The sequence below is a fragment of the Barbus barbus genome (assembly GCF_936440315.1).
Source record: "Barbus barbus genome assembly, chromosome: 25".
In the NCBI taxonomy this organism is placed as follows: Eukaryota; Metazoa; Chordata; class Actinopteri; order Cypriniformes; family Cyprinidae; genus Barbus; species Barbus barbus.
In genome coordinates, this window is record NC_136753.1 from 7,205,720 (window position 1) to 7,221,438 (window position 15,719).

At 36.6% G+C, this 15,719-nt stretch overlaps 1 protein-coding gene and 1 long non-coding RNA gene across 2 annotated transcripts in view; one reads left to right on the top strand and one right to left on the bottom strand.

Annotated features, from left to right (window-relative positions):
- LOC306845060 overlaps window positions 1-15,719 on the top strand; it is a 428,848-nt gene that overhangs the window by 194,715 nt on the left and 218,414 nt on the right. The gene's annotated exons all lie outside the window — the stretch shown is intronic.
- The window catches only part of LOC306844822 (uncharacterized protein C7orf57 homolog), an 8,442-nt gene continuing 803 nt past the window's right edge, over window positions 8,081-15,719 (bottom strand). The window contains exons 3-8 of the mRNA XM_079377216.1: window positions 15,540-15,716; window positions 14,773-14,866; window positions 10,804-10,915; window positions 9,363-9,445; window positions 9,141-9,244; window positions 8,081-8,973 (exon numbers count right to left, since the gene is read on the bottom strand). Of these exons, the coding sequence (XP_079233342.1) occupies window positions 8,921-8,973; window positions 9,141-9,244; window positions 9,363-9,445; window positions 10,804-10,915; window positions 14,773-14,866; window positions 15,540-15,716 (623 nt within the window). The 3' untranslated portion in view covers window positions 8,081-8,920. The remainder of the gene's footprint in view (window positions 8,974-9,140; window positions 9,245-9,362; window positions 9,446-10,803; window positions 10,916-14,772; window positions 14,867-15,539; window positions 15,717-15,719) is intronic.

The following is a 15,719-nucleotide window of genomic DNA, read 5'->3' on the forward strand; positions in this document are numbered from 1 at the left end:
ACACTAGAAAGATGCAAAGATACCCTTAAATTGGAAAGATATTGGTTGACTAATTGGCCTGGCTTCCTTAAAGTCAACATAAAGCAGTAATCGGTACCCACTTTACTTCTATAATGTGACAGAGCTTGACGTTATCCATCTGGAATTAATTGGATCTTGAAAAGCAGGCAACCACTTTTAAGGAGGCTGGAATGTAGAAGCTGAAGGTCAAGTTCATCCTCAAGAGCATCTTGACATATCATCATTTAAAATTTGATGGAATATTTGAAAGACAAACATTTTTCTTTGGAATAATGTGAACTGGTGAATCGTGCACAAGGACCAGGAACGTGTATAAAGCAAACAAACAGGGATTTAACTTTTAATTTCATGTTGATGGTGTACCAGAAAACTGCATGGAAATCTTTGTCCTATTCACTTTTATTAGAATGGCACAGAGAGCCTGGAGTTCTTGGCAGCATTATGGCAGGGCAACAAGGGATGTATTCCAACGTGTGTTCCAGCATCCCAGCATGCAACAGCATGACAAGACAACCTGTTCCCTTCCCAGTACCCTCCCCCAACTGACAGCAAAAAATAGTATGATCAGCAGATGCACTCTTTTTTCCTCATCCTGGATGGCTTTAATGCCTTTAAGATAAAAAGAATAGCATCTTCGGCTTGGTCTAGCTCCATTTTTATGTAAAAGCACATCATGCAAATAGCAGAAAGTGATTTTGAAGAGCAGAATTTTGATAGGATGTTCTGTAGTACTAAGATTAGACGGGATGAGATTAGATAATGAAATAAGATTACAGGAACAAAAGTATATATTTCAAAATTGACTAGTCGACTAATCGGTTTTAAGGGATCTCTGGTTTCAGTTCACCTGACCCCGATCATATGTGCTCACGGCGTAAGATGCTCAAAAAACACGTGACGTCACAATGAAATGACCAAAGGTGTCTGTCTGCACTTTAGAGCTGCACAATCAGGATCTTATTCCTATAAATGATAATGATTCTAAAATGCCTAATAACACTTTTACATGCCACCACCAATCCAGAAGGATGTTGTCTCTTGTATGTATAAAATAGCTTCACAGTGTTTTCAACCACACATTTTTTTTTTTGTAAGGTAGAAACATTCACATAATAACTTTAAAGCTGCAGTCTGTAAGTTTTGCCTCTTTGTCGCCATCTCTGTTTGAAAACCTGCAATTGCAGCTCTTTGCAGAATTATCTTCCTTGCATGAGTTGTGCTCAGGCACAGCTCCAGTGTGGATGAATCTAATGTTTTGAGGAGTATGTGTGTCACCGCACCGGAGTGGATATTTACTAGATTCTAGCCTACGTCTTGGAATATACGACCCAAATAAAAATTTTCACCGGATATTGTCATCTGAACAAGCAAGTAACAAGTCTGCCACATTTGTTCTGACCAACTGAGGAAAAAAGCATTATAATAAATCGCGATTAATAGTGATTTAATCTAAAGGTCAGTTAGCTCATATCACATCAAATTATTATTGTTAAAAAGGCTAAAAAGGCGATAGTTTTGAACACTGGCTGGTTATGTACTTGCTCAAATATTGATTTCGGATCATTTTTATCCAAAAAAGTTACGGACTGCAGCTTTAAGTATTGGATTAAAGTTTATATAGTTCAGATCTAAACACTTATGTCTATAGTAGTTATCAAAAATAAAATAAATCACCTTTTGGAAGTTATTTCACATTTTAAATTAAAATGTATATCTACTATATATATATATATATAGTAGATACATGTAATACAAGGTAACTAGATAGTCCACTCAAGTCTTCTCACAGTTCAGCAATCACTTATTTTGATCTCTTGATGGGCTAGTTTTTAGAGAGATCTTTTGGATTTCTTTTCACCATGGCCGCAGATATAAGTAATAATCAGTTATCTTGTATATGACAAAATTTTAATTCTATAAAAGTTGAATAGTTGGATAGGCTACTCCAATCTGATTCATCAAGCATCTTTCCACATTCAGTCCGTTCGTCAGTTTGTGCGGGTTACATCATTACGCTAGCAGCTGGTGACAAGTGAATGTCTTTATAAAGCCATTGAATCATTCATTCAACCAATCTGTTCAAGGTGAGTCACTGAATCATTTACTAATGTATTTTCATATTTTAATGTATTTATTTTTTTAGTTTTACAAAAATGATTTGTTGAAATCCATAAATATTTGTATGTAAAAACAATGTATTTTCCCTCAGTGACTGCAATGTCTAGTTTGACTCATCATTCCTACCTTTTATTTGCTGCATTTTTTAAAAAGGCAAAGAATATTTTTGACAAAACCTGTGGCAAATTATTATTTTGTTTAGTAGCTTTTTGTAAATTGCTGAAATATACATTCTATTCAGACTCATGAGAGAATTGGGATGTCTATTCTTCTAAGCCGTTATATAGTGATTCACAAACAATTTATCCAGAATATGCAGATCTACTTTAATGGGAATGGATTTAAAAGCAAAACAAGAGAGGGTTTGCTGTAAACAGCTAAAGCACAGCACACTAATTAAAGTAAAAATATTTCAAATAAGAAAAAAAAAAATCTATAGTCACTCACAAATCAACTAGGCATCAATCCCTAACTAAAATGCACATACATGTGTGTATAAACACATATTCAAACATTTTAGAAAAGGCAACATCTTGAGGATGGCAGGCAGTCAATGCAAACACTTATTCAAACTGCTGTTTATGTGTTTATGTGCAATAGTGATATCCAATTCTTGAGTCTGTGTGTGCCTGCCACCTGAGATTTGCAATGAACAAATTTGACTACGCCAGAATACACTCGGTGCCTCTCACTAGACCGTTGCTGAACCAAACAACTTGTTCAAAATGAATAAATTAAACCTACAGGCGGACCTTTTTGGTCATGGTCTGCACACGCATCCTCCCTCTCTGTTCTAAACAACAATGGCATCAATTCACACATGATTTTGTTACCGCATATTTTACAGGTTATGGATTACAGGTAATAATGTTGTAGGCCTAAATAATGTTCAGTTCTTGAACAGACTGATTGTTTCACTTCATATATTGTCAGTGGCCGCAAATATTAATTTTGTGCTTCCTATATCGGCTTTTTTGACTCTTAAAGTGACGGCACCTGCTGACTTACATATTATGAATAACCAAGGACCATGGTTTCAGTTTAAAATCATCTTTAGTGTTCGAGGAAGAAAGAAAGCCATCATCTTTGATGGACTGAGGGTAACTAAATGAACAGAAATTTTTTGGGTGAACTATTTAGGTGAACTAGTGAATAAAAAGTAATAATCAGCAATTTGCTTTAGCACATATGCTTTGTTTGACGTAACATATCAGTATAACATACAATACGTTTTTAGAAATATGCATGGGTGATGTAGTCGAGCGATGACGTAACAGAACCAAAGAAGCTTTTTTTAACGGGTTTGATGAAACGAACCATCCGAAGGAACCGGTTCACGGAAAAGAATCAGTCTTGCAAAACACACACATCCATACATAATCCAATGACTTAAAGCTTATAAACTTCATAAATGGCAGTAGCCCACTGTGCTGGCATTTACAAGAATAAAATCCAAAATCCACTTTAGAAGTCCTTAAAATCCCCACCCACCTCCACACTGGATTTACCCGGAGTCTGCTGTCAGTCAGAGCACCGGGTTTATATACAGACGAGACGAGAGGAGGGGAACAAGCAAACCATCCTATTAAGCATGATGACCAAGAAACAGTAATAAACTGTTACTTATTGGGAGTCATCTGACATTGTGCACCACCACCACTTACGTCTGTTAGAGAGATCATTCTGTCACTTCTAATGAATAGCGAAACTCAGCTTTGGTTATTTCAAACGCACATACACACACAAAAGTCCCTGGGATGCTTTTTCAGACCATGTAACATGACAATGCAGTGCAAAGACAGCTCGGGTCTCTGAGGAACACGTCTTACTGCATCATGATGCATTGTCCCTGCAATCTTTACATACTGTAATTGTGGACTGCTCAAAGCAAATCACCGCACAGCAGCAATTACATGGTGCACAGCAGCAAACCTGCATTCAATCTAAACTCTGGTCAATATGATGAGGCAGCTAAAACTGCAACCACACTGCCATTACAGCCCAAACAGCTTCAGACTTCTTCTAGATTCTGTTGAGTTTGAATTAGAAATTAGAGCAGGAGTTGAGAGCAAGGACATGGAGGGATGCTCAATTATGCATAAAGAAAAGTGTCTAAAATATGGTCCAGCCTGAGTCCCAGTGACAGCATCTATCAGTCCTAATGGAGACCAGCCTACTTCACAGGCTGTGGGATACTGGACTGAAGGATGCCATAACACATGTCATCGAGGATTCTAATTAATGAAACTAAATAATGCACCATGCAATGCATTGCCCAGGTTAGAAGATGATGAACAGATGGATAAAATGCGCCATGCAGGGACTGATGATGGACCTGAGATGATGATGGGAGGTGTAAGTTAGGTATGTCGATTAGAGGTTGAAGCGACACTACACCTGCTCAAGTTATTCAGCTTTATGCATTAAACAAGGCCATCAATCATGTAAGCATAACTATACTACAAATGCATATTTTCTGCACAGTTAATCACTGCAATGAAGAAAGGCAGAAGGAATGAGCTTTAAAGCAGGCATCGATAGAAATGCAAACCGCTTCTCCGCTTATGCACTGACCACAGCGTCTATTACACTTCAGTTTTGAAAATGACTGAAGGAGAGATGCACGAAATCTGCCGATAAATGTCAAGCAGCGATGAATTCCCGCCGCCAGCGCGCGCCAGATGTTAGCAACGCTTCATTGGAGCTGCGCGAAATCTTCAGTACTTACCGCGAAACCGCCGAAATGCAAATTATTCGCGGAGACCGATAAATCCATATGTAACGGAATCACTGGATGACATTCTTTCCAAAGGTGTTTTCACGCGATGAACGGGCGGCTCCGGCTGGGTCTCGCGCGCTTCCATGGGCAAGAGGGTCAGAGCGCGTGACGTAGACGCTCCACATAGAGAGATGCTGTTTCAGGGCATTTAAATGTGTTGCCATGTAGTCGAACAGGAGTTGATTCAAAAATATGGAGTTCCCATCGAAATACGTAATAATACGGTTACAGAGCGAAAACAACAAGCCCTAAATGGTCACATGAGTGACCAGCTGCTTATAGTGCGCATAAACGCCCACAAATTGGTTACTTTGAATTGCTTGATAAATCAGTTTAGTCTTCTATTGGTTGGATTTATAAGTATTCGGGTTTAACAAAGTCCACATAACTTTGGGGAAGACTAGCCGGTGCATCATAAATATTTTGTATGATAATAAAAACGCGATTTTCTTTAGGCTTTTTTTCCGAAATGATCATTAGGCAACATTGCCATCGTGTGGATAAAAGGGCATCTCCCATTGGGAGTGATCTAAGTGCTTCTGTCTGATTATATAACATCTTTCACTGCCCGGTGAAAATTATATTAGGCTACATGAAGTTTTATCTGTAAATAAATAAGAAAATTAGGCTTCGCAATTAGTTTATTTAAGCAACACAAACGGCAGTCCAGAAAAAAAAAGAAAAATAAACAATTCCCACACATTACATAATAACAGTTAAAGAGGTGCAGGGTAAGCAAAAAAATACCCGTTCTGCCAGATGGAGCACCAAAGCTTTTTGAGCTCAGGACTCCTTCTGCTTTACCCATCAGGTGTTTGGACCTCCTCTTTTAGCTTAAAGGAAAGCCTTTTCTCATGTTCTGCCAGCTAGTCACACACACACTGAGTCTTGGACCTGTTAGAAGCCAGCCAAAGTCCAATATTCAGGGCTGTTATGAGAACCTGTGGGACTATTAGTGTCTCGTCGGTCACACTGACTGTTCATACCTTGCATTCAAGCCCATCTTAATCTATCGAAAAGGGCAGTGGATCCCAGTGTTATGCATACAAAATATGTACACTGTGCCACAGTAGGCCTATGCCACAGAAGAGTTTATCAAAGTAGTGAACAGTGTTGGGGGTAACGCATTACAAGTAACGCGAGTTACGTAATAATATTACTTTTTTCAAGTAACTAGTAAAGTAACGCATTACTTTTTAATTTACAAGAAAATATCTGAGTACTTTTTCAAAAAAGTAACGCCAGTTACTTTTTGGCAGCGGCTATTTGCACTAAGTGTAAATAGCGATAGACGCTATTTACACCAAGTGCAAATAGCATATTTTTTAGTGACAGATGCTATTTACACTATGTTAAAATAGCAAGATTTTCTGCTATTTATACTACTTATTGCAAATAGTGGCAATTATCGGCACCTCAGTATTGTAGTACATTATAAAACAGTACGCAATAATAACGTACTGAGTGTACATTATAATTTTAATTCAAATTTATTAAATGGATGCCACCTTATTGGGACAATAAAGCCCTCCCTACACCTACCATAACCCTACCCGATACTTTATTTTCAACTTTTTGATTATTTCCTTAATTTTTATTGAAAATAAATGCCTTTCTGATGCGATATGAGATTTGAAAAGGGAGAAAAAAATGTTTGGCAAAAGGTGGGCTCGAATTTGGGTCGATCGCGTCAAAAAGCATACGCCTTGCCATCTACGCCACTGAAACTGATGTCACATTAACTTATTTTTTTATTGTTGACTAACCCAATCACACGTTAGTGGGCGGAGTTAGTGTAAATAGCCTTTGCCAACAAGATGGGCTATTTGCACTTAGTGTAAATAGACACTCCGTTACTTTTTCCCCATTTATTGACTGACAGTGCGCTGTGTGAGCATGCTGTTACTATAGATCTAAATGTGAATGTGCATGAATTCATCCCACTCGCAAAAAACAGATTTAGTATTCATCAAAATGAATTAAAACAGTGAAATGCAAACTCAGAATATGACGCAAACTGCAATAATTAAATGTTAAACAACACAAATGTATCTAATCCCATTTTATTAACCAATGTCTTTGCTGCTGACCTTTGATGATCTAAACAAGCCCTGCTCATATTTAAAAAGTAACGCAAAAGTAACGTAACACATTACTTTCCATAAAAAGCAGCTAAGTAATGTAATTAGTTACTTTTTTAGGGAGTAACGCAATATTGTAATGCATTACTTTTAAAAGTAACTTTCCCTAACACTGGTAGTGAAATTATTCTTTTGGTTGTATTGCAGTTCAAACTTTTCAGCCTCTAAGAATGTCCACATCTGGCACTTAATAGATGCTTAACATCATGTGACTTGTAGACTAATTGCAGAAAGTTAAATGCCCAAGTCATGGGTGGTATTATATGATTGAGTAGGGCTGTCATCAGTAATTCTCCAGCGCTGGGTTGGGTTGACTCTACCTGGTACTGAACCTGAAGCCTTTACAGCAACATTCTTTAATTTTACTGACGGATTATCACCACTTCTGCTTGTTTTGATTTTAAAATTGAACATCTTGAGGTCAGAAACTCCTGTTTCTTATTCCCTCTGGATTCTGGTTTCTTCTTAAGGAGTGGTTTACTTATCTTATTTCAAACATATTCTACCATTTAAAATTTTGGGGTCAGTAATATTTATATATATATACATTGAACAAAATTATAAACGCAACACTTTTGTTTTAGCCCCCATTTTTCATGAGCTGCACTCAAAGATCCAAGACTTTTTCTATGTACACAAAAGGCCTATTTCTCTCAAATATTGTTCACAAATCTGTCTAAATCTGTGTTAGCGAGCACTTCTCCTTTGCCGAGATAATCCATCCACCTCACAGGTGTGGCATATCAAGATGCTGATTAGCCAGCATGATTATTGCAAAAGTGTGCCTTAGGCTGGCCACAGTAAAAGGCCACTCTAAAATGTTGAAATACTGTTGTTGTTTTTGAGAAATATATCCTCTTATCTATTCATTATTTACCATCCAAATGTTTGCCTCTTTTTAAAATTTTGTACACCTAGAAGTCTGAAATGTAGAAGGCATTTTTGAAAATTGAAAATCTGTAAAGATAACAGTGCATTCAACCTGTGAAGCTTGCCTTTGAATCGATGACTACAAACAGCAAGTATTTTATGCACATGCAAATTTATTCAGTCATCATTTATAGATATGAACTGACAGCAAGTGTAAACATTGTTTTCAGAAGGAAGAAACATTACATTATACAGCGTAGAACACCAAAACTGAACCTCTGATTATTATTTACTATCACATCAATACTAACAACAACAGACATTCACAATCGCAAACTCTCAGAATCCCCTTCCTTTTCTCAAATCCCTACCAATGGCATCTCCTCGCTTCATATAATCATTTATTGTAAGGTAACCTTCTTGTATGCTCATCATGCGCTCAACTAGCTAACTACTGGGCAGCAAGAACACTCAAAAATGCTCAAACCAGATACTTAATGTATAAAACAGCGATGGAGGGTATAATCAGAGTTTGCAGCTTGCACATTTTGTCATATCCATTGACTATGTGAGGTGAGAAACAGCTGTTTAACATGGCATAGGTATATCTTATCTATCTACGTGTGTGCTATTTTTAGACTTCTTAAGGTTTTGGCACATTATTGCGCCATGAGCACTCATGTGGAAGTGAAGAATGAATAGTATATTAGTATCAATGCTTAATGCATCTAAGATGTATTTTGTGGTGCATATAGCCTGTAATTTTCATTTAGGGACTTTGCAAATATTCCTTCCTTCTAGGGGTATAGTTATCCTGATCACAAGCACCATAGATATGTGAGCATAACACGAGTCATTTAGATAAAGATGAGCACAATCAGATGACTAAAAAGTGTTTATGCATAAAGCAGTGAGTGGGTGGTTGATGCAAAGGAGCTAGTGGATACGAGAGAACAACAATTCATGAAGAAGGGTTTGGGGGGCATCATCTTTATTCCAGTTCATCCTCTGGTGCAATGGTGCTGGTCTGCTCAGAGGTAATGCCTAAAATATCAAAGGCGCACAAGTTAGTTTTACAATTACAGAAACAATTTGACATGCTTTAGGAATTTCATAAGCAACACTGCAGCAGCTGCCTCCTGTGTATGTGGTTAACACAACATAAAATTCAAACCACTCATGATATTATAATAAAAAACAGGACGTCTCACTTGTAGCATCATCATCATTGGGAGGTTTATTCTCGTCCTCAAGGTAACCAAAACTTAAAAGTTTGGACATGTTCACTGGAGCTGTCGCCTTCTTGTCATGGGAACTGTTGAGACAATTATCAAATACTTATATAGACTGAAAACATTTCAGGAGTTTAATAATTGCTGCTATTGTGGATCTGGAAAATAATGTAGAGGCTAAAAACGTAAAAAGAAACATACATCTTTTTGAACTTGCTGGCTTCCACACTCTCTTTTTGGCCTAGGGAGAGATTCTGCATCTCCGATGCAGCATGGCTGACATTCTGTGTAAGGAAATAATATGTTTATAATTTTAGGATTAAACAAAATTATTCACAATTTAATATAATGGTATAAATTGCTACTAATGTAACTTTCTTTACATGTGATTAATTCAAAATGACTAATTCCATCCAGCGAATAAAAAGAAATTCACAAACGCATCATTAATAAAAAAGAAAGATGAGAAGCATGAAGGCAGAATAACAAATGACTAATAATGCAATAAGATGATTCAGTTTCCTGTTTAAAAGATGAACGTGATAGGACATGAAGTGAGAACCACAGATCTAATGTTAATGGTACAGAGCCATAGCAACAGTCATTTGAGTCAGCGATCTTAAAGAACCAGTTCTTTATAGTTAAATATGTCAAACTGGTTTTTACATTTGAAAGTCTTTGTTCAGTAACCTTAGTAATTTAAAGTATCTGCTTTCATAGTATGCAACCCTAACTTGACTACAACAAATGAGTATTTTGTCATTACAACTAAATAGTCACATAGCAAACTATTTTATCAAATGTGACCCAGGACCACAAAACCATAAGTCATAAGCTGCAATGGTATATTTAAAATATACCATTTAAATTTCATTTAAATAGCCAACAATACATTGTTTGGGTCAAAATGATATGCCAAAAATCATTAGGATATTAAGTAAAAATCATGTTCCATGAAAACATTTTGTAAATTTCCTACCGTAAATATATCAAATTCATTTTTGATTAGTAATATGCATTGCTAAGAACTTCATTTGGACAACTTTAAAAGGCGATTTTTTTTTATTATTATTGTTTAATAAAAACCTCTCCGAGGCCTGATGCCACACCCACTGTTTTTTTTTTTTCACCCTCGGATTCCAGATATTCAAATAATTTTATCTCATGCAAATATTGCCCTATCCTAACAAACCATACATCAATGGAAAGCTTATTTATTCAGCTTTCTGATGATGTATACATCTCAATTTAATAAAATTGACCCTTATGACTGGTTTTGTGGTCCAGGGTCACAAATGTGTATGCTTAAAGAGTCACCATGAAAACAGAAAATATGTTGCTTCAAAGTCCTATATATTGTCCTATGAGAGAACATGGACTGACCATATCTTTATCCAAAGTCTTCATGTCAAACAGTCAAGAAAATAAAAAGCAGAATCACAACAATGGAAAACAAAAATGACAGCATGCAGCTTGGAGGTTTTTTCTCAAATTATTCAAGTAAAGAAGATTTCTTTACTAATATTGTTTTGCAGGCTCATGGCAAAAAAGAAAGATGGCAACTGAAAGATTGTTTGTAATATGGTGGCAGGACAAAGTATGAAGGTATGATGACTGTCACCGTCTGTGCTAATCCATTCACCTTTTCACCAGAATCCCAGGCTGAACAGCTATCAGTTCCAAATGGGGCTTCCAGGTGCTGTAAGACCCCTTTAGACTGGCTGATTCCATCAGGGGTATTTGCGTTACTTCCGCTGTAAGCAAAAGATCACATGATTGAACCCCAGTTTCACACCACCACACTGGATGGATTGGGGTGGGCCCCTTTGGCTCTACACAGCCCTATAATTCTTCTGAGAGAAGAATGTAGATCCTCCATGTCACCCTATATGGACCAGATTAATGTTGAACTGCTTGAACATGCCATGCTAGATTTAGAAAGCCTTAACGGAATATGAAAAAAAGAAGATATTTTTTCTGAAAATATTCTATCCTCAGGCCATCTGAGATGTCAATGAGTTTGTTTCTTCACAGATTTAGAGAAATTTAGCATTACATCACTTGCTCACCGATGGATCCTTGAAATGAATGGGTGCCATCAGAATGAGTTCAAACAGTTGATAAAAACACAATAATCCACAAGTAATCGACACAAATCCAGTTCATCAATTAACATCGTGTTAAGAGAAAAGCTGTGTGTTTGTAATAAATGTTACAAATCCATCAATAAGTTATAACTTTAAACAAACAAACAAAAAAACAGTCTTCTTCATAACACTTTTTCTAGGGAAAATTCCATACCCTGTTGAACTCTCACATGAAAGTTTGTTTTGGACTGTTTTCCAACATTTCACTGGATAAAGCAACATTAATCAAAAGAGGACTCTGTTTGAAGTTAAAAACATCTGAAGGATAATTTATTTATTACAAGTTTTTTGCTGCACAATATGTTAATTGATGGACTGGTGTTTTGTGGATTACTTGTGGGTTATTGTGATGTTTTTATCAGCTGTTAGGACACTCATTCTGACGGCACCCATTTACTGCAGAGGATCCTTGAGCAAGTGATGTAATGCTAAATTTCTGCAAATCTGTTCTGATGAAGAAACAAACTCATCTACAACTTGGATGGCCTAAGGATGAGTACATTTTCATTTTTGGGTAAACAATAGGGCTGAGCAATTGCATTTGCGATAATATCGCGATATGAAAAAACACGATTTTTCAACCGCAGAGGCTGCGATTACACTGTCACGTGACACGCGAGAGTAAAGAGATGTGTTCGACTTGAAGATGTCAAATGTATGATATCAAAGTACGGCGAGAGAAAGCACAAGGGGACGTCCGCTCTCTTATAGCTCTTACAGTATTTGATGGCACACAGCGATCGGTCTAGCTGCGTTGCTTCAAGTCGAACACATCTAAGCAGTCTTCAGAGGAAGCATCAAGTTGGCACGCTATGTTGCCAAGTCCGCAGTTTGCGGTCTTACATATCATGCAGAATCGACATGCTACATGTAAATGATATCCTTTCCTGTCAAAATAACGGAGTTCCTTCGGAATACTTCAGCTTTTAAGAATTGCCGGGTTTTCTGATAGTGGGCGGGACTAATGCGCAAACGACAATCTTATTGGCTGGCGCTCACATATTATCCTCCCTGTTTTGATTTCAGCAAATCAGTTCGAGCGAACGCAGACAAACCTGATTAATATTCATGAACCCAGCAGCTCAATAATCAGTGCGTTTTATATTGTTCTTACTAGTAGTAGAATTCATAGTAGTTTTATCTTATCAGTAGGGATGCTCCGATCAGGATTTTTGCAGCCGATACCGAGTACCGATTTCTTGTCATGGTGATCGGCCGATACCGATGCAGATTCTGATGCTTCAAGCTTTATATAACATATGTAATAATATTATATAAATAATCATAAAAATTGTTCCTTATAGAGTGAACATTTTAATATTCCTTTAAAATGGTGTTTATGCATAACATTATATATATATCAGGGATACTTAATATAAGACAAAAATAAATGCAAACAAAATGTCTGATGCAAAAAAAAAAAAAGAGATGGGCTAGCACTCGAGTCGCATTTTTATAGCCTTCAGACTTGACTTGACCTGAAATGACTCCAGACTTTATTAGATTCGAGGAAAAGGACTAATAATCCATCCGGACTCCGAGCCGTAACAGCAGCACCATTTTAAGTGAGCGGCGCATCAAAACAGCGGAGCTGATCACATTACAAGCGCTCTGGGTTGTTTATGGTAAATATCTTTCAGTGCTATATCCTCGTATTTTTATCTAAAGCTAAACACGCTTTATTCGAGCCCTTTCAGCTCCATGCGCTTTCTCTCTCCGGATGCGCGCCGGTGCCAAGTTCAAGAGCTGCCGTGGTTATTTTAACAACAACAGAAACACGGTGAGAGGCAAAATTATAGATTACTTTCACTAAAATACAGCAGAAAAAAACAATGCTGCAAATACAGTTATTTTTCTTACTATCTATTTATCTATCTATAACTTATGACTCAAACCAGATGTAACAAGACGTTTCTGATCTACATTTAGCAATATTAATCTGTATGCTAATATATATATATATATATATATATATATATATATATATATATATATATATATATTATTGTTGTTAGATGGCTAGGTTGGAATTTAAACTTTGAAACTGTTATTCTTTTCTGCTCAAGATGAGAACGTTTTGATTATCCAATGTTAGAGAGAGGACAAAACAAATAGAAACATTTAAACTTCAATATGGAGAAGTCTGATGTAACTCATAAGGTTTAATGCTGTCCAATATAAGACTGAAGAGGAAAAGAGAAATTGAAACCTTTAAACTACTGAAAGAACAAAACGGAGTAGTTTCACGGTTATCCATGGGCGGTGCGGATAATCCGCGGGTCGGGTAATAAAAAAATGCATTCTGATTATTTGCGGGTGGGTCGCCGGTGGATAAAATAAATCATAAATGATGCAATATTAACTACATTTTTTCATTAGGCAGACGATTTCATTTGTGTGTGTGTTCTCCTGATCGGGAAGTTGCAGTGACAGAAACGGTGACATTCCAGATAAAGTTTAAAAGGAGTAAAGCCTCCGTTAATGCGGTTGAGTAGGCTAATATGGCCGATCGAGTCATAAAATGTGAATATCGGCCGATACCGATCTCCGGCCGATCGATCGGAGCATCCCTACTTATCAGTATTATTTGTAGTTTCTATCATCATTGAATGCTAAATTATCATAATATCATATAATGTTTGACTGACTGATGCTAAGTGATGCTAAGGAAAACTGCCATTTTCCAAACATAAGCTTATATATATATATATATATATATATATTAGTATATCAGATAATTAATATTAGTCTGGTGAGTAAACTAAAAAAAATTACAAGCCAGTGGAGATTCTATTGCCAAGGTGTCTATAGAGGGCTGATAATATTTACAATAATCAATTGAATTTGATAGGTGTCTCTCACATTGTCCCACAGAAACATTAAAATAGTGTAGATTAGTGTACATTGTTTTATAATAATAATTTATTGTATTTAGTGACCATTTCATTCATTTAACATATTTAATATTGGGGGCATCCAAGTTATTTGACATTTGAACATTTAAAAAAAAAAAAAACAATAGTTACTTTCCCTGGTAATTAGTTTCTTTTATAATGATGTAACTCAGTTACTGTTTGTGAGAAGTAACTAGTAATATAACTAATTACTCTTTTAAAGTAACGTGCCCAACACTGCATACTATACAATTATTTATTACTTGTCTTTGTTGAATAATACAGAATATAAAAAGCTTTAAAAATAATTGCATATTAAATCGCAATATTGGTAAATTGGTAAAACAATTCAATTATTTTGCAAAATCGTTCAGCCCTAGTGAACAATTCCTACACCAGAACTAATTGACACATTCATAGTGCCTTGTAGCCAAATAATCTGTAATGAATTGAGATCTCTTCTAACCTGTCTAGGATCATTCCTTTAATCAAAATGTTGTATTTCCGAGGTCTTTGGTTCATTCATTACATCTCTACAAAACAACACCATATGGGCTGACAAATTCTCACCTCTCTTGATCTTCAGGTGTGCCAGAGAACCAATTAGAGGGTTTGTAGGAACTGTTAGGTTTTGCTTCCACAGGGTCATCATGGCTCAGCAAACCTATAGCAGAATTGAAAGATAAACAGGATATAATCATGAGTGTATTTTAAAAGGAATCAGATCTACTGTGGTTATTTTAACCATTTCTTTAAGGATTTGAAAGGAAAGGAAATGTTGCCAAGTATGGTGTCCCATACTCGGAAATTGTGCTCTGCATTTCACCCATCCAAGTGCGCACACACACACACACACACACAGCAGTGGGCAGCCATTTTTGCTGCAGCGCCTGGGGAGCAGTTGGTGCCTTGCTCAAGGGTCTCACCTCAGTCGTGATATTGAAGGTGGAAGAGAGCATTGGTCATTCACTCCCCTCACCTACAATTCCTGCTGATACCGAGACTCAAACCCGCAACCTTTGGGTTACAATTCCGACTCTCTAACCATTAGGCCACGAATGCTCATCTATTAGCTCATTTCACTTTTTGTAATCCAGTTGTGTGTAAAAATGTCCTAACTATTGGTAATTTTACGAAACAATAAGTCACAAATTACTTACTGCACAGATTAGATAATATTTTAAGATAATTTGTCACAATCACTTCGTATTCTATCCTGAACATTTTTGCAATAGCAGTAGATCATTCTGTAAATATATACTTCACTTTTGACATATTGTAAATCATGGAAGATAAATATGAAAATAACGAATTCTATGCAAGTGTGACACAATTACCCTTCTGTCCTCCTTGTTTTGCAAGTTTAACATAATCTGAGTCAGTGGCCTGAATTCCTACACGTCTTCCTTTAGTTTTTTCTTCAGGAGTGATGTCGGCATTCGCAGATAAACCCGGAATCTGTGATGAGGGCCCAACAGCTCCATTTGAACTAGCAAGGTTAGCTGTCCTAACACCTA